Here is a 20,350-nt window from a genome sequence, read left to right as displayed (position 1 = left end):
CTGTCCTCACTTTGCCTTTGCACTGCTGGGGACAGACTCGGCTGCACAGGTTCCCAAAGCGTGGTGGGATTGAGTCCAGAGAGCTGGGTGTGTGCACATGGGGCCAGCTTCTTCTGACTGCGAGATAGAAAGAAACTAAATATACATTTAAACGTCCTCCTAAGGTGGCTTTTCCAGGGGAGCAGTTCCTGCAGTGACAACAGGCACATGAACCCATGAGGCAGTCCCTGCATTAACCAGTTTTCCACACTATGAAAAAGTTGAAGAACCCCTGATCCAAACACAGCAGCCCGTCTGGTTCTGGGATTAGCAGTGATTCCTCCCAGAGCCTTAATGACCCAGTTTTCTTTACCACCCTGGGGCAGTTACTTGAACATTTGGGACTGTCTGGGGGCATTCTGCCATTTCCCTCTCCTAATTGCCCCCCCCCACTGCCCGCCTCCTCACCCCCCCCGGCTCACCTACTCACCCTCTGCCACTGCCCACCCGCTCGCCTCCTCAGCCCCCCCTCCCCCGCTGCCGGCTCACCTGCCCCCCCGTCACCGCCCACCCGCTCGCCTCCTCAGCCTCCCTCCCCCGCTGCCAGCTCACCTACCCCCTCCCCCGCCAGCTCACCTGCCCGCCCCCACTGCCCGCCCGCTCGCCTCCTCAGCCCCCCCCCCCGGCTCGCCTACTCATCCCCCGCTACCCGCTCGCCTCCTCAGCCCCCCCTCCCCTGCCACCAGCTCACTTGCCTGGCCTCTTACCTTCTGCCGCTGCCCCCACCTCCTGTCGCTGGCTTACCCTCACTCTCCAGCCTGCCACTGGCCCCTTCACCGCCCCGCCCACCCGCCGGCCAGCAAACCGGCCGTTGGCTTGCCTACTCACCCTCCGCGGGCCACACAGTGAGCCCACCTACTCACACCCCCCCTCGTGGGCCGCACAATGAGCCCACCTACTCACCCCCCGCGGGCCATATGTTCTGCAGGCCTGGTCTAGATGATACTTAGTCCTGTCACAAGTGCAGGGGACTGGACTAGAAGACCTCTCGAGGTCCCTTCCAGTTCTATCATTCTATGATCTGTCGGGGAGCTGTGATTGGTGCTGCTATGGGGCCTGGTGTGTGGGGTTGGGGGCCATGCTGCATCAGGTTAGGATAACCACTGTGGGGACACTGCTATGGTTGCGTGGCTGGTGGAGGCACCATGGTTGCTCTAGGCAAGGGGTTCCTGCCGTAGTCTTAGGGTAAGTATGGACCCCAGAGCAGAGCGAAGGGGCTGGGATGGTGCCGGCGGCTGTGCTGGAACATGTGAGTCCGGCGGTGAGTGAGAGGACGGGGGGAACTCGATGCCTTGGATGCTCGTGGTGCGCGCATGGGGGAGCCGGGTGTAGCTGAGAGGAGAGCACAGGGGCGGCTCGGGTGTGGGTGGGGGGTTGGGCGCGTTCCAATTAGAAATGGCAAATCAGGAAAACAGTGACACATGGAAGCTGCTGTAATTCACGGTTCGTTTTTCACACTTAACAGTGCTAATTAAAGCAGAGAAAAGTGAGTCTGAGAATGATTTATGCCTCTAAAAATAACCCAGTAGCATGTGAATGGCCTCGGGGGGGGGGGGGCATACACACAGGCAGGGCAGCATCCCCCCAGCCAGGGAATTGTGATGGCTTCTTGGGTTGCAACTTTGAGGTCACCTCACTCCCCCTCTTCTGCTGCCATGCTGAGACTGGAGGGGGAAGGAGAAGAAATTAACCCTTTGTCCTCCAGTGCCTGTGGCATGAACTCCCCTTCTTCCAGAGGGCCGTCCAGGTGGCTCGGGAGGGGCCCACGTGGCGCAGATAGACCAGAGCAGCTCCCGCCCCGAGCGCTGGCCGGGGGAGTTCAGCCTTTCTCCGGAGCAGGCTGCAGCAGCGCTTGGTGGCATGTGTCAGGATGCTGCTCTGTCCTGAGAGGAGCTGGGTGCTGGGTTCTGCCCAGCCTTCCTTTCATCCCCTTCCCTGGGCTGCTGGCTCAGTGGCCTGTCTGAAAGGAGCCGGCAGGGCTCAGCCGTTATCAGTAGTGATCAGCCTCCCCCCAGAGCTGGGCTGGGGGAGTGGGGCAGTGGGTGGGGGAGTTCACCCTGCACCTGCCTCTGCTGCATCTGGTCTTGGTAAACTGCAGTTTCTGCTTTCCGGTGCCATCAGGCTAGCACTGAATTGACTCGGCGCCCATGCGAGGAGCCTGCCGGGGCAAGCTGCTGGGGCATGGAAGGAGCTGGGTCTCTGGAGAGCTGAGTGATGCTGAACTAGCCCAGGGACCACTGCTTCTGGGGAGAGGCGAAGGGCAAGTGGTTGCCAGCACAGGGCAGCAGCCAATCACATGCCCTAAGAGGGGGGCAAGGATCTCGCCGGCTGAACACCTGGCTGCTGACTTCAGGGTTATTGGGGGATGAGTTTCCTGATAAAAATGGCCCCCCAGCCCTATTCCCAGACATGTCTGTCCTGTGGGGAGGACTCAGCCAGCCCCATTGCCATGGGGGGGGGCTGGTGCAGGAGGGGGGTTATTGTGGGTATTTAGGGTGTGCTAAGCACTGATCAGCTATAAGTAAAGTCATCCCCTGCCCAGGGGAGTGTCTAAGCCACTCACCCCGCAGCATGCTGGGCGGCCTCCAGCACCCCAGAATCTGTGGAGGGAGCGGCTGAGCATTTTGAATAACAAACTGCATCTGTGCGTGAGCAGTTCTCCACCAGCGAGGGGCACAGGAGGGTCTGTAGATTATTGACTCCCACAATCTGCCCAGTGTGGTGACCCTACCTCAGCAGAGTCTCAGTGCACCTGAGCCAGTGGGATCCTACAGCATCCTCACCCCTGCCGGCCTTCCCGGATCCAAACCCAAAGGCATCATGCTTGGCTTTCCCTGTGCAACCCCAGCTGTCCCTGGAACCCCACAAGCCAGCCCAGTCCTCCTCCCCGGAGTCAAGACAGTGACATTCCCAGGAGAGAGACAGCTCATGCTGGTTGCTAAGCAACACCATGTCAGGGATGCTGTAGCAGAGAGGAGGCTACTCGCCCTTGATGAATGGTGCACAAGGACTGTGTGATCAGGGAGTTGCCCCTCCATGATGAGTCTCCATCTCTGAGCTGTGCTGGCCACACCCAGCGGGGTGTTTGTGTGGGGATGTGGGCTTAGGGGGCTCAGGAACAAGGCCCTTAGGGCATCCAGAGTACGTTCTTAGTGACATCAGTATGAACGGACTTCAGCCACGTGTGCAAGGCACATGCCAGTGACACGATGGAGTTTGCTGAGCTGGGTGTGGCCCTGAATGGCGTGCTGGTGGGCTAGCTGTACAGACACAGTGAGAGGCAGCAGGCAGTCCCTGCCCCCCAGACAAGACAGGATTGCCCCAGCTTAGCCAAGAAGCTGCACTGCTTTGCCCAAAGTCACACAGGAGATCTGGAGTCAGCTGCTGGCTCTGACTCCCAGCCCAGTGCCTTGCTCCCTCTCTCAGGTCAACATTGCTTCTGACGACCCAGGGGCCAGCCAGGTGGGAGAGGCCAGCTGGGGAGAGGAGTTGCTGGGGGTCCCTGCTTTGATCTCTCAAAATGGACCGTGAAGATGAGCCAGGCCCAGGCAAGCCCTTGGAGTTTGAAGCCACGATTTGCAGCGCCCAGCTTGGCTCTAAGCAAAGGGTCACTCTGACCAGGACTGGCCCTGGGAGCTTATTGTGCTCTGTGTTCTGCACTAGCAAGACAAAGGGGTTTCCTGGCCTTGGAGTGCTGCATGCTTGAACCTGGCCGCCAGGAAACCCAGTGCTTAGACCCTGCCTGGGTGTGTTTTGTGTCCACAGAATTCCCCCTTCCCAGGGCAGTGGGCTCCAGAAGCCTATGGGTTTTTTTAAAGAGGTGCCGAGCGCACGCATGCAGGCCCTCCCCCCCCCCCACGATCCGCTAGAGCGAGCTGCGAGCACTCAGCACCTCTGGAAACACATTTGTGAGTTTCTAGCTCTTACGGTTGCAAGGAAAACCTTCCAACCAAGAGTACCTGGCGCAGTGCTGCCCTCCTCAGTCTGGAGCCTAAGAGCCAATTTCTCAGACAGCAGCACAGTGCCCCATTCATCCCAAGCCGGCATTAACACTGAAACCTAATAACGGTGACCCAAATGGCAGCCTGTTCCCTATTTCACAGCTGATAGCTTTTTAGCAGAAGCATCCAGCTGATGTGCTTATCCCACCATTGCAAATTGCCTTCCCCATGCTCAACTATCCCCTCCCCCACTACCCACTACCTGAGAGTTATGCATCGTCAATCCAAAAATCTGCAAGGAGAAAAAAAGCCAGGGGTGACATTTGATGTGGAATAGCACAGGAGCCCCTGCACTGACTTCAGTAGCCACATCAATATTCCAGTCTGCAAAATCCTCCATTTAAAAGCAATGGACCTAAATGTGACCCTGCAGCCTTTCAGCCTGGCCAAGATACGGAATGTTGATTGTATGCCAACAAAAGCCACAGTGCGAGAGAGCTAGACTGCCCAGCACGGGCACACGTGGATTGGTAGCTAATGTGCATTTCTCTGGGTTTCTCTCCAGGAGGATTTCCTTCAAGGGCTCCCTGTCCGAGGCCCAGGTGCGGGAGAGCAGCCAGGAGCTCCTGAAGGGCTATCTGAGTGACATCATGGAGTCCATCATCGGCTCAGTGGAGAAGTGTCCCGCTATCATGAGGGTGGCCTTCAAGCAGCTGCACAAGAGGGTAGAGGAGCAGTTTCCAGAGGCAGAGCATGAGGTCAGGCAGTGGCACAGGGTGAAAACTGAAACGAAAAAGTCATTTAGCACTTCTGCCATTTCCATATTTTCTATTATAGTTCCCCTTCCCCACCCTCATTGAGTAACGGGTCTGTCCTGTCCTTGCTCTTCCTCTTGCTTCTAATGTATTTGTAGAATGTTCTCTTGTTACCTTTTATGTCTCTAGCTAGTTTGATCTCGTTTTGTGCCTTGGCCTTTCTAATTTTGTCTCTACATACCTGTGTTATTTGTTATAGTCATCATTTGTAATTTGACCTAGTTTCCACTTTTTATAGGACTCTTTTTGATTTTTAGATTATTGAAGATCTCCTGGTTAAGCCAGGGTGCTCTCTTGCCATACTTCCTATCTTTCCTATGCAGTGGGATAGTTTGTTCTTGTGCCCTTAATAATGCCTCTTTGAAAAACTGATAACTCTCTTGAAATGTTTTTCCCCCTTAGGCTACATCTACACTACAGGGGGGAGTCGATTTAAGATACGCAAATTCAGCTACGTGAATAGCGTAGCTGAATTCGACGTATCGCAGCCGACTTACCCCGCTGTGAGGACGGCGGCAAAATCGACCTCTGCGGCTTCCCGTCGACGGCGCTTACTCCCACCTCCGCTGGTGGAGTAAGAGCGTCGATTCGGGGATCGATTGTCGCGTCCCAACGGGACGCGATAAATCGATCCCCGAGAGGTCGATTTCTACCCACCGATTCAGGCAGGTAGTGTAGACCCAGCCTTAGACTTGCTTCCCATGGGATCTTACCTACCAACTCCCTGAGTTTGCTAAAGTCTGCCTTCTTGAAATCCATTGTCTTTCTCATGCTGTATTCCCTCCTACCATTCCTTAGGGCATGTCTACACTGGCAGAGTTACAGCACTGGGAGTTACAGCGCCGCTCAGAGAGCGCTGAAGGGAAACCGCTGTTGTGTGTTCACACTGGCAGCTGCCTGCGCAATAGCGTGTTCACACTTGCGGCACTTGCAGTGGTATTCGGAGCGGTGCATTCTGGGTAGCTATCCCACAGAGCACCTCTTTCTCTTCTGCCGCTAAGAGTTATGGGAACACGGAGGGGGGTCGTGGGGCATCCTGGGTCCTGTCCCAGTGCCCTGTGATGCATTGCTTCACATCCCAGCAATCCCTGTGCTTCCGTCTGTATATGGCGCCATCTTTCAACGGTTTGTGTACTGTGCGTCCTGCCTCTTCGGGCTGCAGGAATGGATCCTGCATTGTTGACAAATAGGCTGCTCGCTCTGACTAACACGTGGCAGTGGCAGTGGAGTTATTCCTTAAACTACAAAGGCAAGAGGAGTGCAACATTGATCTCACCACACGTAATAGCTACGACACTAGATTGCTTGTGACATTCACGGAGGTGCTGACCACAATGGAACGCTGCTTTTGGGCTCTAGAGACAAGCACTGAGTGGTGGGATCACATCTTCATGCACGTTGGGATGCCGAGCAGTGGCTGCAGAACTTTTGCATGAGGAAAGCCGTATTCATGGAACTGTGTGATGAGCTCGCCCCAGCCCTGTGGCGCAAGGACATGAGAATGAGAGCTGCCCTGTCGTTGGAGAAACGCTTGGCGATTGCACTGTGGAAGCTGGCTACTCCAGACTGCTACCGATCGGTCGCTAACCAGTTCGGAGTGGAAAAGTCGACCATTGGAGTCGTGTTGATGGAAGTGTGCAGGGCCATTAATCACATCTTGCTTTGAAAAATCGTGACTCTGGGCAACCTGCGTGACATTATGGATGGCTTTGTATTGTGGATGGCTTCCCTAACTGCGGAGGGGCGATAGATGGCACACATATTCCAATTCTGGCACCAGACCACCTAGCCACTGAGTACATTAATCAGAAGGGGTATTTCTCTATGGTTCTCCAGGTGCTTGTGGATCACCGTAGGTGTTTCATGGACATTAACACAGGCTGGTCCAGAAAGGTGCATGACGCCCGCATCTTTCAGAACACTGGCCTGTTCAGGAAGCTGCAAGCTGGGTCTTCCCTGACCAGAAGATCACCGTAGGGGAAGTCGAAATGCCCATTGTGATCCTGGGAGACCTGCCTACCTCTTAATGCTGTGGCTTATGAAGCCATAAGGAGCGGTTCAACAACAGGCTGAGCAAGTGTAGAATGACTGTTGAGTGTGCTTTTGGCCATTGGCGCTGCCTATATGGGAGGCTGGACCTGGCCGATGACAATATTCCTATGCTTATAGCCGCGTGCTGTACACTCCATAATATTTGTGAAGGGAAGGGTGAAGGCTTCACTCAGGGCTGGACCACTGAGGCTCAACGCTTAGAAGCTGAGTTTGAACAGCCAGAGACCAGGGCTATTAGAGGGGAGCAGCGCGGGGCCATAAGGATCAGGGATTCCTTGAGGCAGCAATTTGAAGCTGAAAGCCACTAATATTTGTTGCTATGCTCGCGAGTGCAGTGCTTGTAATGCTAGGAGGTGATTGTGATTGGTGTAGATGATGCAATATGAAGGTTTAAGAAAATTGCCTGTTGTTTTGCAGGGCTCTGTTTGCTTTCAATTAATGGAATAAAGATTGCTTTCACACCAACACAATTCTTTTATTAAAAAATAACACCGGAGGAGAGAGACAAACAAAAAAAACCACATCTGCATTGTGGGAGATGGGGAAGGGAAGGTCCCAGGAGGAGGTGGGGTTCCAGGACAGTTAAAGATTTGTAAAAATAACGAGGAGTACTTTTGGCACCTTTGAGATTAACAAATTTATTTGAGCATAAGCTTTCATGGGCTAAAACCCACTTCATCGGATGCATGCAGTGGAAAATACAGTAGGAAGATATATATACACAGAGAACATGAAAAAATGGGTGTTGCCATACCAACTATAACGAGTGTAATCAGTTAAGGTGGGCTATTGTCAGCAGGAGGAAAAAAACTTTTGTAGTGATAATCAGGATAGCCCATTTCCAACAATTGACAAGAAGGTGTGAATAACAGTAGGGGGACTAGTTCTATTTTGTGTAATGACCCATCCACTCTCAGTTTTTATTCAAGCCTAACTTAATAGTGTCTAGTTTGCAAATTAATTCCAATTCAGCAGTTTCTCATTGGAGTCCGTTTTTGAAGTTTTTTTGTTGTAGTATTGCCACTTTTAGGTCTGTAATTGAGTGACCAGGGAGATTGAAGTGTTCTCTGACAGGTTTTTGAATGTTATAATTCTTGACGTCTGATTTGTGTCCATTTATTGTTTTGCGCAGAGATTGTCCGGTTTGGCCAATGTACATGGCAGAGGGGCATTGCTGGCACATGATGGCATATATCACATTGGTAGATGTGCAGGTGAACGAGCCTCTGATGGTGTGGCTGATGTGGTTAGGTCCTATGATTGTGTCCCCTGAATAGATACGTGAACAGAGTTGCAACAGGCTTTGTTGCAAGGATAGGTTCCTGGGTTAATGTTTTTGTTGTGTGGTGTGTGGTTGCTGGTGAGTATTTGCTTCAGGTTGAGGGACTGTCTGTAAGCGAGGACTGGCCTGTCTCCCAAGATCTGTGAGAGTGAGGGATCGTCCTTCAGGATAGGTTGTAGATCCTTGATGATTCGCTGGAGAGGTTTTAGTTGGGGGCTGAAGGTGATGGCTGGTGGCGTTCTGTTACTTTCTTTGTTGGGCCTGTCCTGTAGTAGGTGACTTCTGGGTACTCTTCTGGCTCTGTCAATCAACTGCATTTGCTCCAACCCCTCAGACAGAGACAAACACCTACAAGATCTCTATCAAGCATTCTTACAACTACAATACCCACCTGCTGAAGTGAAAAAACAGATTCCCCACCCTCCCATCCCCCTTGCCTGTCCCTCTTCAGGGACCCCTCTCACAAGCAACTTCTCATCCAGAAGGTCCAGGCTCTCCTCGCTCTAGGAGTGGTGGAGAAGGTCCCTCAGGAACTCACAGGCAAGGGTTTCTACTCCTGATACTTCCTCATCCCCAAAGCGACTGGGGGCCTCAGGCCCATTCTGGACCTGTGGGAACTCAACAAGTTCACAGTCAGCTTGAAGTTCCGCATGGTCTCCCTAAGCACAAACATCCCTTCCCTAGACCCGGGAGACTGGTACACCTGCCCTGGATGCTTATTTTCACATATCTATCATCCTGGCTCACATACGGTTCCTCCGCTTCATAGTGAACAAGGTGCATTACCAGTTCATGGCCCTCCCATTTGGGCTTTGCACAGCACCTCGCGTCTACACCAATTGCATGATGGTTGTAGCAGCTTTTCTCCGCCACAGCCACGTACATGTCTACCCTTACCTAGACGATTGGCTCCTGGGGGGCTGCTCCTGTCAGCAGGTGGAATCGCAGGTGAATATAGTCAAAGACACATCTGACCAATTAGGTCTCATACTCAACATCAGCAAATCAGTGCTCACCCCAACTCAAAGGATAGAGTTCATTGGAGCTGTTCTGGACGCGACTCAAGCGAGAGCGTTCCTGCCAGAGACGCGTCACCTGGCCCTCTCGCAAATAATCAGCAACCTTTGCAGCTTCCCTACCACCACGGCGAGGCAGTGTCTCAGGCTGCTAGGCCATATGGCATCCTGCACATACGTGGTTCAACACGCCAGGCTGCGACTCAGACCCTTGCAAGCGTGGCTCACATCTATGTATCACCCGGGCTGCAAGAGTCTGGACATAGTGCTGGCCCTCCCTCGGCATACCCTCGACTCCCTACGGTGGTGGCCGAATCCCCGCGCGGTAGGCGCCGGGGTTCCTTTTCACCCGCCCCAACCCACCCTAACCTTAGTCACCGATGCGTCCGCGTTGGGCTGGGGAGCGCATCTGGGAAGCCTGACAACTCAGGGCCTATGACAAGTAGAGGAACTGGTTCTGCATATCAGCGTCAAAGAACTCAGGGCGATCTGCCTCGCCTGCCAAGCTTTTCTGACTCACTTGCAGGGCCATTGCGTAGCGGTGATCACGGACAACACCACGGCTATGTTTTATATAAACAAACAGGGCGGAGCCCACTTGTCTCCTCTCTGTCAGGAAGCCCTCCTACTGTGGGAATTTTGCCTAGCCCACTCCATTCTCCTCCAGGCTTTGTACCTGCCGGGCATTCAGAAAGTGCTGGCGGACAGTCTGAGCAGAGGTTTCCTCACACACGAGTGGTTGATTCGCCCGGACATCATCCACTCTGTCTTCTGCAGTTGGGGGTTTCCCCAAATTGACCTGTTTGCCACACAGGTCAACAGGAAGTGCCCAACCTTTTGCTCCTTCAGGAGCAACAGCCCAGGCTTGATCGCAGATGCATTCATGATCCCATGGTCCGGGCAGCTGCTATATGCCTTCCCACCATTTCCGCTGATCCACAAACTGCTCCTCAAAATCCGCAGGGAAAAGGAGGACATCATTTTGGCGGCCCCAGCCTGGCCTTGCCATTGCTGGTACCCCACCCTCATGGTCCAGTCACCGATATAGCTACCTCTCACTCCCGACCTCATTACACAGGACCAAGGTCGCCTCCTTCACCCAGACCTTCAGTCTCTCCACCTCACAGCCTGGAGAATCCATGGCTGAATCAGGCAGAGCTTGCCTGCTCGGATCCACTGAGGCAGATGCTTCCGGAAAGCCGCAGACCATCTACTAGGGCCACATACAGGGCAAAATGGAAGAGATTCTCCAGCTGGTGCGTCCAAAGGCAGGTGCTCCCGTCCCAGACTCCCATTCCTTGTATCCTGGAGTATCTTATGTACCTAAAGGACCAGCATCTGGCATTTGGTTCTCTCAAGGTCCACCTCGCGGCCATCTCGGCCTTTCACCCAGCCGATTCTGGGCGTTCGGTGTTCACTAACCCCATCGTGGGACGTTTCCTGAAAGGCCTGGAGAAAATACATCCCCCAATAAAGCCCCCCATCCTGGCCTGGGACCTTAACCTAGTCCTCTCCCGCCTCATGGGCTCTCCTTTTGAGCCCTTAGCTTCTTGTTCACTCCTTTACCTCTCTTGGAAAGTAGCTTTTCTGGTGGCTATCACCTCGGCACAAGGCGTGTCTGAGCTGCAGGCCCTCACCTCTGAGCCCCTGTACACGATTTTTCATAAAGAAAAGGTACAACTTAGACCTCACCCAGCTTTCCTTCCTAAGGTGGTGCCCCACTTCCATATTAGCCAGGGCATCTTCCTGCCAGTCTTTTATCCAAAGCCACACAACAGCCCTCAAGAACAACAGCTGCACTCGCTGGATGTTAGGAGGGCGCTCGCTTTCTATATTGAGCGCACAAAGCTGTTCCGAAAGACAACTCAGTTGTTCGTTGCTATAGGGGAGCGGATGAAGGGATTGCCAGTCTCTTCCCAGCGGATCTACCCCTGGATCACAGCTTGTATCCACACCTGTTATGACTTGGCGAAGGCTCCTCCGCCTGCCATCACGGCTCAGTCCATGAGGGCTCAGGCCTCGTCGGCAGCCTTTCTAGCCCAAGTACCTCTCCAGGAAATCTGCAGGGCTGTGACGTGGTCTTCTATGCATAGTTTCACGTCGCACTACGCCATCGTCCACCAATCTAGGAACGATGCGGCCTTCAGCAGAGCAGTACTTTGGTCGGCAATACCTTGACTCCGACCCCACCTCCGAGGTAAGGCTTGGGAGTCACCTAACTGGAATCGATATGAGCATGCACTCGAAGAAGAAAAAATGGTTACTCACCTTTTGTAACTGTTGTTCTTCGAGATGTGTTGCTCGTATCTATTCCATTCCCCCCCACCTTCCCCTCTGTCGGAGTAGCCAGCAAGATGGAACTGAAGGGGGGTCGGGCCGGCAGTGTCGTATATAGCGCGCCATACCGGCACCAATCCAGGGGACTCCACAGCTGGCCCGATGGGTAGCTGCTAGGGAAAAGTTTCCGACAGCCGTGCATGCAGCACGCACACACCTAACTGGAATAGATACGAGCAACTCATCTCGAAGAACAACAGTTACAAAAGGTGAGTAACCGTTTTTTCTGCCACTCAGACTAGGCTTGTTGTGGTACACACATCATACAGACACAAGCCTGCTTTCTGTAGCCCTTCTGCCCCCCAAAACTCAGTGATTCCCCAAATCAAATCCACTTACCAGGGGCCTCCACTCCTGTTTGCGCTTCGCCAAAATCTGACTGCTGTGACTGGCTAGGCTCCTCTGGGGTAGAGAATTGCTCCTGGCTGCATTCATCTCTGACCTCCGAGTTGTCCTCTGCCTCTGGGTCCCCCTCCACATCCTCATCCAAGATTTCCTCCTCCTGGCTTGGTCCACTCTCGACTGGCACGCGAGCCACCGAAGTATCCACAGGGGCCTTTGCAGTGGAGGTGGGGTCACCGCCGAGTATCACGTCCAGCTCTTTGTAGAACCAGCAGCTCGTGGGCGCAGCACCAGAGCGGCGGTTTGCCTCCCGCGCCTTGTGGTAGGTGTTTCGCAGCTCCTTCACTTTGACCCTGCACTGCAATGTGTCCCGGTCATGGCCCCTTTCTGTCATGCATTGTGAAATCTGTCCGTAGGTGACATAATTCCTACGGCTGGAGCGCAGCTGGGACTGGATAGCCTCCTCTCCCCAAATGCTGATGATGTCCAGCAGATCAGCACTGCTGTAACGTTATTGACATAAACTGGGACCATATAGATCATTGTTGCAACCAAGGTCCTGTAGTGGCACCCAAATCTTCTATAAAGGGGGTCAAATGGGGTGTCTAGGACAAGGTTATGGTTTACTGGTTATGATTATGCTGTCTATATGTATGTATCAGTTTTGTAGTCGAAGTTATGAATATTGGCTCTATACTGTCTGTATGGCAAACTTATGCTATGCTTCTGGGTGACATCCCAGACAAGCTGGGATTAGCTCTGCCTAGCCTGCTTGATGGCCCATTAAGGACCATCAGCTATACAATGGACCCATTGAGAGAAGGCAGATACGCCTTGTACCTCAGCAAAGTATGCAGGGACTGGCCCATGTGACTCCAGACTCCATTTTGCTGTAATTTTCCACAGTAAGAACAAAGAGGTGATCTTACACCTGGAAAAGACTATATAAGGCTGATGCCTGATCTCCATCTTGTCTTCAATCCTGCTTCTTACCTCTGGAGGGACTTTGCTACAAACTGAAGCTCTGAACAAAGGACTGAATGACCCATCCCAGCTGGGGATGTATTCCAGAGACTTGATTTGAACCTGCAGTTTATTCCATCGCTGCTGCAAGCCTGAACCAAGAACTTTGCCATTACTGTATGTAATTGATTCCATTTAACCAATTCTAACTCTCATCTCTATCTTTTTCCTTTTATGAATAAACCCTTAGATTTTAGATTCTAAAGGATTGGCAGTAGCGTGATTTGTGGGTAAGGTCTGACTTGTACATTGACCTGGGTCTGGGGCTTGGTCCTTTGGGATCAGGAGAACCTTTTTCTTTTACTGGGGTATTGGTTTTTATAACCATTTGTCCCCATAACGTGTGGCACTGGTGGTAATACTGGGAAACTGGAGTGTCTAAGGAGATTGCTTGTGAGACTTGCGGTTAGCCAGTGGGGTGAGACCGAAGTCTTAGTCTGGCTGGTTTGGTTTGCCTTAGAGGTGGAAAAACCCCAGCCTTGGGCTGTAACTGCCCTATTTGAGCAATTTGTCCTGAGTTGGCGCTCTCAGTTGGGTTCCGCCAGAACCGCATTGTCACAACTGCTCCAAGTGGAGGATCGCCTGGTGCGTGGAGCAGGCATCGCCACCTGGAAAGATGCGCTGAGACAACTGCACGCGTCACCGAGCAAACAGGAAGGGGACTTTCAAAATTCCCAAGGAATTTAAGGAGTGGGCTTACGGTTGGTCACCTGAGGGCAGAAAGGCAAGAACAGGCATTGTGGGACACCTCCTGGAGGCCAATGGCAGCACTGTAATTGTCACGGTGTCTACACTGGCGCTGTACCCCCGGCGCAGAAAGCTGTACCCCTCTCGTCGGAGTGGTTTTTTTACAGCGCTGCACCTGCGCAGTTTCTGCGCTCTAAGTGGCTGGGCAGTGTGTAACCTCGCGAGTTACAGCACAGAAAGCTGCTTTACTGCACAGAAACTTGCCAGTGTAGACAAGGCCTCAGAATCATGAACTCAACCATTTCGTTATCACTTTAACCCAGGCTGCCTTCCACTTTCAAATACCCAACCTGTTCCTCCCTATTTGTCAAAATCAAATCTAGAACAGCCTCTCCCCTAATGGCTTTCTTCACCTTCTGAAGTAAAAAAAATGGTCTCCAATACATTCCAAGAACTTGTTGGATAATCTGTGCCCTGTTGTGTTATTTTCCCAGCAGATGTCTGAGTAGCTGAAGTCCCCCATCACCACCAAGTCCTGAGCTTTGGATGATTTTGTTAGTTGTTTAAAAAAAGCCTCCTCCACCTCTTCTTCCTGGTTAGGTGGTCAGTAATAGACCCTACCATGACATCACCCGTATTTTTTATCCCTTTTATCCTTACCAGAGATTTTCAACAAGTCTGTCTCCTATTTTATCTTAACCTCAGCCCAAGTGTATAAGTTTTTAATATATAAGACAACACCTCCTCCCTTTTTTCCCTGCCTGTCCTTCCTGAGCAAGCTGTACCCTTCTATACCAATATTCCAGTCATTCCAGTCCAGTCTCTATGATGGGAAAGACCCTATTTGGACACAGACTGGCTAACCTAGTGAGGAGAGCTTTAAACTAGGTTCGACGAGGACAGGTGAGCAAAGCCCACAGGTAAGTGGGGAACATGGAGACCTGGGAGATGGGTCAGAAACGAGAGGGAGCGTGGGCTATATTGGCAGAGAGAAAGGAGGGTCAGGACAAAACTGGGAGGCAAGATCAAACCAATGTCTTAGATTCCTATATACAAATGCGAGAAGTATGTGGAATAAGCAGGAAGAACTGGAAGTGCTAATAAATAAATACAACTATGACATTGTTGGCATCACTGAAACTTGGTGGGATAATACACATGATTGGAATGTTGGTGTGGATGGGTACAGCTTGCTCAGGAAGGATAGACAGGGGGAAAAGGGAGGAGGTGTTGCCTTATATATTAAAAATGTACACACTTGGAGTGAGGTGGAGATGGACATAGGAGACGGAAGTGTTGAGAGTCTCTGGGTTAGGCTAAAAGGGGTAAAAAACAAGGGAGATGTCATGCTAGGAGTCTACTACAGGCCACCTAACCAGGTGGAAGAGGTGGAGGAGGCTTTTTTTAAACAACTAACAAAATCATCCAAAGCCCAAGATTTGGCGGTGATGGGGGACTTCAACTATCCGGATATATGTTGGGAAAATAACACAGCGGGGCACAGACTATCCAACAAATTCTTGGACTGCATTGCAGACAACTTTTTATTTCAGAAGGTTGAAAAAGCTACTGGGGGGAAGCTGTTCTAGACTTGATTTTAACAAATAGGGAGGAACTCGTTGAGAATTTGAAAGTGGAAGGCAGCTTGGGTGAAAGTGATCATGAAATCATAGAGTTTGCAATTCTAAGGAAGGGTAGAAGGGAGAACAGCAAGATAGAGACAATGGATTTCAGGAAGGCGGATTTTAAAAGCTAAGAGAGCTGATAGGTAAGGTCCCCATGGGAATCAAGACTGAGGGGAAAAACAACTGAGGAGAGTTGGCAGTTTTTCAAAGGGACACTATTAAGGGCCCAAAAGCAAGCTATTCCACTGGTTAGGAAAGATAGAAAATGTGTCAAAAGACCACCTTGGCTTAACCACGAGATCTTGCATGATCTAAAAAATAAAAAGGAGTCATATAAAAAATGGAAACTAGGACAGATTACAAAGGATGAATATAGGCAAACAACCCAGGAATGCAGGGGCAAGATTAGAAAGGCAAAGGCACAAAATGAGCTCAAACTAGCTATGGGAATAAAGGGAAACAAGAAGATTTTTTATCAATACATTAGAAGCAAGAGGAAGACCAAAGACAGGGTAGGCCCACTGCTCAGTGAAGAGGGAGAAACAGTAACAGGAAACTTGGAAATGGCAGAGATGCTTAATGACTACTTTGTTTTGGTCTTCACCGAGAAGTCTGAAGGAATGCCTAACATAGTGAATGCTAATGGGAAGGGGGTAGGTTTAGCAGATAAAATAAAAAAAGAACAAGTTAAAAATCACTTAGAAAAGTTAGATGCCTGCAAGTCACCAGGGCCTGATGAAATGCATCCTAGAATACGCAAGGAGCTAATAGAGGAGGTATCTGAGCCTCTAGCTATTATCTTTGGAAAATCATGGCAGACGGGAGAGATTCCAGAAGACTGGAAAAGGGCAAATATAGTGCCCACTATAAAAAGGGAAATAAAAACAACCCAGGAAACTACAGACCAGTTAGTTTAACTTCTGTGCCAGGGAAGATAATAGAGCAAGTAATTAAGGAAATCATCTGCAAACACTTGGAAGGTGGTAAGGTGATAGGGAATAGCCAGCATGGATTTGTAAAGAACAAAGTGTGTCAAACCAATCTGATAGCTTTCTCTGATAGGATAACGAGTCTTATGGATAAAGGAGAAGCGGTGGATGTGGTATACCTAGACTTTAGTAAGGCATTTGATACGGTCTCGCATGATGTTCTTATCGATAAACTAAGCAAATACAATTTAGATGGGGCTATTATAAGGTGGGTGCATAACTGGCTGGATAACTGTACTCAGAGAGTTGTTATTAATGGTTCTCAATCCTGCTGGAAAGGCATAACAAGTGGGGTTCCGCAGGGGTCTGTTTTGGGACCGGCTCTGTTCAATATCTGCATCAACGACTTAGATATTGGCATAGAAAGTACGCTTATTAAGTTTGCGAATGATACCAAACTGGGAGGGATTGCAACTGCTTTGGAGGACAGGGTCATAATTCAAAATGATCTGGACAAATTGGAGAAATGGTCTGAGGTAAACATGATGAAGTTTAATAAAGACAAATGCAAAGTGCTCCACTTAGGAAGAAAAAATCAGTTTCACACATACAGAATGGGAAGAGACTGTCTAGGAAGGAGTACGGCAGAAAGGGATCTAGGGGTTATAGTGGACCACAAGCTAAATATGAATCAACAGTGTGATGCTGTTGCAAAAAAAGCAAACATGCTTCTGGGATGTATTAACAGGGGTGTTCTGAGCAAGACACGAGAAGTCATTCTTCTGCTCTACTCTGCGCTGGTTAGGCCTCAGCTGGAGTATTGTGTCCAGTTCTGGGCACCGCATTTCAAGAAAGATGTGGAGAAATTGGAGAGGGTCCAGAGAAGAGCAACAAGAATGATTAAAGGTCTTGAGAACATGACCTATGAAGGAAGGCTGAAAGAATTGGGTTTGTTTAGTTTGGAAAAGAGAAGACTGAGAGGGAACATGATAGCAGTTTTCAGGTATCTAAAAGGGTGTCATAAGGAGGAGGGAGAAAACTTGTTCACCTTAGCCTCTAAGGATAGAACAAGAAGCAATGGGCTTAAACTGCAGCAAGAGAGGTCTAGGTTGGACATTAGGAAAAAGTTCCTAACTGTCAGGGTGGTTAAACACTGGAATAAATTGCCTAGGGAGGTTGTGAAATCTCCATCTCTGGATATATTTAAGAGTAGCTTAGATAAATGTCTATCAGGGATGGTCTAGACAGTATTTGGTCCTGCCATGCGGGCAGGGGACTGGACTCGATGACCTCTCGAGGTTCCTTCCAGTCCTAGAATCTATGAATCTATGCCAGCTATGACATAGCTGTATTTATTAACTAGCATTTCAAGTTCTTCCTGCTTATTCCCCATACTTCTCATATTAATTTACAGACATAAGATACTGATTTGATTTCCTCCCTATGTTCTTTCTGGTCTTTCCCTTATTCCTGCTATAACGGCCCATGCTCCTCACAGACTCCGACCCTTCTTCCAGGTCTCCATGTTTTGGATTTACCTGTGGGCTTCTGTCACCTGCCCTCGTAGAACCTAGTTTAAAGCCCTTCTCACTAGGTTAGCCAGTCTGTATCCAAATAGGTTCTTCCCCTTCCTGAATAGGTGGATCCCATCTCTATCTCTGTTTATCAGTCCTTCTTCCTGGAACAGCATTCTGTGGTCAAGGAAGCCGAAGCCCTCCTGGTGACACCATCCTCGCAGCCAGGCATTCACCTCCAGGATGCATCTGTCTGTGCCTGGGCCCCTACCCTTGACCAGAAGGATCAAAGAGAACACCACCTGCACCCCCAACTCCTTCAGCCTCCTCCCAGAGCCCTGTAGTCACTGATGATCTGCTCAGAGTTGTACCTCCCAGTATCATTAGTGCCCACATGGATGAGTAGCAGGGGGTAGTAGTCAGAGGGCCGGATGATCCTCGACAATCTCTCCATAATGTCTTGGATACGGGCCCTAGCAGGCAGCATACCTCCTGGGATGCCATGTCAGGGTGACAGATGGGTGCCTCCATCCTCCTCAGAAGAGAGTCACCAACCACCACTACCCTACGTTTCCTCCTGGGAGTGGTGGTTGCGATCCTCCCAGCCTTGGGGGTACATGGCTTCTCCTTCTCCGCCTTTGGGGGTGATTCCTCCTGGGTTGTTACCAGGGCAGCATAACAGTTCTTTATCATTATGGTGAGTGGGTTGGGAGAAGGGATGGAGCACTGCCTGCTGCCAGAAGTAACCAGCAGCCAGTGTCCTCCTTGTGACAGAGCCATGTCCTCCTCCCCCGGTGGTGTGACAGCAGTCCTCTGTAGCTGGATAGCTTCCTCAGCCTTGGAGGTCTCCATATGAATACTCACAATGAATTCTTCATGGGCATGGATGCTCCTCAGCCTAGTCATCTCCTCCTGTAGCTCTCCCACCTGCTTCCTGAGAGATTCCACCAGCAGGCACCTTTCACGCTGGATGGTCCCCCCAGCCTGACTCTCAGAGTGGGAAATGCAGGCCACAGGATCTGCAAATCCGGACCAGGATCTGGGTAGAGGCATCCATGGCTAGGTTCTTGGTCTCAATACAGGTTCAGGTGGAGGAGACAGGAGCAGCGTTGGCACAGGCGAGGTGGCACTTCCTAACCATTATATTACAACTCCCTTTCAAACTCCCCTGTTCTCTAGCTCCCCTTGGTCGCTCAGCTTCTGGCTTTTAAGCCTTCTCTCCTAGGTCAGCCCTACCCCCTCATTAATCACACAGGGGATAGTGATCACAAGGCTGATTGAGGCTGATCAAGGATGATCCAGGGAACAAAGGCTCAAACAGTCCCCAGACCCACAATCCCAACTGACCCACTACCAATGGTGAAGGCACCCAGATGCTATAATATATAGCATATATAATGGGGCCATATTAAACACACTGGATAGATTTTGCAAAAAGAACAGGAGTACTTGTGGCACCTTAGAGACTAACATACTCCTGTTCTTTTTGCGGATACAGACTAACATAGCGGCTACTCTGAAACCTGGATAGATTTTGTTCTCCAAGTTGCTCCCATATATTTTGGAGGAGATGCACATGACATGCTCTCTCTCTCTCAAGGGTACTTGACTTATGTTCTTTGTTGTTTTCCTAAATCTAAACCAAAATCCAACTTAGACTGCAAGCCAGCGGTAACTCTGCTCATGGAAGGGTGTTTTGGAGGGTGGCTGCTGATGCTGGCGGTTGAAATTCTGATCCTCTCTTAGGATGTGAAGTACATTGCCATCAGTGGGTTCTTATTCCTCCGCTTCTTCGCTCCTGCCATCTTGACACCAAAGCTGTTCAACCTCCGCGACCAGCATGCCGACACCCGGACCAGCCGCACACTTTTGCTACTGGCCAAGGTACCCAGCAGGGTGGAAGGATGGGGGAGGAGGGGGGAACTTCTTGCTTTGTGCTGAGTTTTCATGCTGTTTGACTGTGAGGCATTGCGGTAACATGTCAGAGTGCCTCGGATAGCACTCTCTCTTAGTGGAGAAATCCACAGAGGGCAAAATAAGCCCAAATCTTGTGGGCAGGGTTCTCAGCTGGTGTGAATCAGCACTGGTTTCAGTGGAGCTATGCCAATTGGGAAGATCTGGCCAAGATGTCCCTTGTATCAAGTTGTGACTTGGTTCTAAGTACGCTCATGGAAAGAAGACTCCTGGATCCTTCATGGATTCTAAAGGGTTCTTTAATGTAGCAGAGAAAGGAGCAAGAACCAATAGCTGGAAGCTAAAGCCAACGTCACATTAGAAATTAGGCACCAATGTTTAACAATGAGGGCAGTTAACCATTGGAACAAACTGCCAAGGGAAGTGGTGGATCCTTCATCTCTGGCTGTCTTTGAATGCAGCCTCACTGCCTCTCTGGCAGTGGCTTTAGCCAAACCCCCTGTCCTGGGCTCAGGACAGGGGTAACTGGGTGAAATGTAAAGGCCTGTGATCTACAAGAGGGTAGACTCAATCCGATGGTCCCTTCTGACCCTAAATTCCACGACTCCCTTAAAAGAGGAACTCCTTGTGTCATACGAGCCATCATACCTGACACCGCCATATATAACCAGCCATCCAGCTGCAGATAAAGGCCTGGTCTAGCGCCCGTTCAGAACAAAGGAACGGCTGGGGTGGCCATTGGATTAGGCCACCAGAGCAGTTATCCGAATTGGGGGGGGGGCAGAATGAGCCCTGCCTGGGTGCATGGGCAGAGAGGGTTTGCTGCAGCTGGCG

At 50.8% G+C, this 20,350-nt stretch overlaps 1 protein-coding gene across 6 annotated transcripts in view; it reads left to right on the top strand.

Moving 5' to 3' along the window:
* RASAL1 (RAS protein activator like 1) overlaps nucleotides 1–20,350 on the top strand; it is a 126,845-nt gene that overhangs the window by 84,213 nt on the left and 22,282 nt on the right. For all 6 annotated transcript variants that reach the window (XM_065568229.1, XM_065568230.1, XM_065568233.1 and 3 more), the window contains 2 exons: nucleotides 4,546–4,738; nucleotides 19,349–19,486. In XM_065568229.1, coding sequence (XP_065424301.1) covers nucleotides 4,546–4,738; nucleotides 19,349–19,486 — 331 coding nt within the window. The remainder of the gene's footprint in view (nucleotides 1–4,545; nucleotides 4,739–19,348; nucleotides 19,487–20,350) is intronic.

This window comes from Chrysemys picta, chromosome 15, assembly GCF_011386835.1.
Source record: "Chrysemys picta bellii isolate R12L10 chromosome 15, ASM1138683v2, whole genome shotgun sequence".
Classification (NCBI taxonomy): Eukaryota; Metazoa; Chordata; order Testudines; family Emydidae; genus Chrysemys; species Chrysemys picta.
This window is presented reverse-complemented; position numbering and strand designations above follow the sequence as displayed.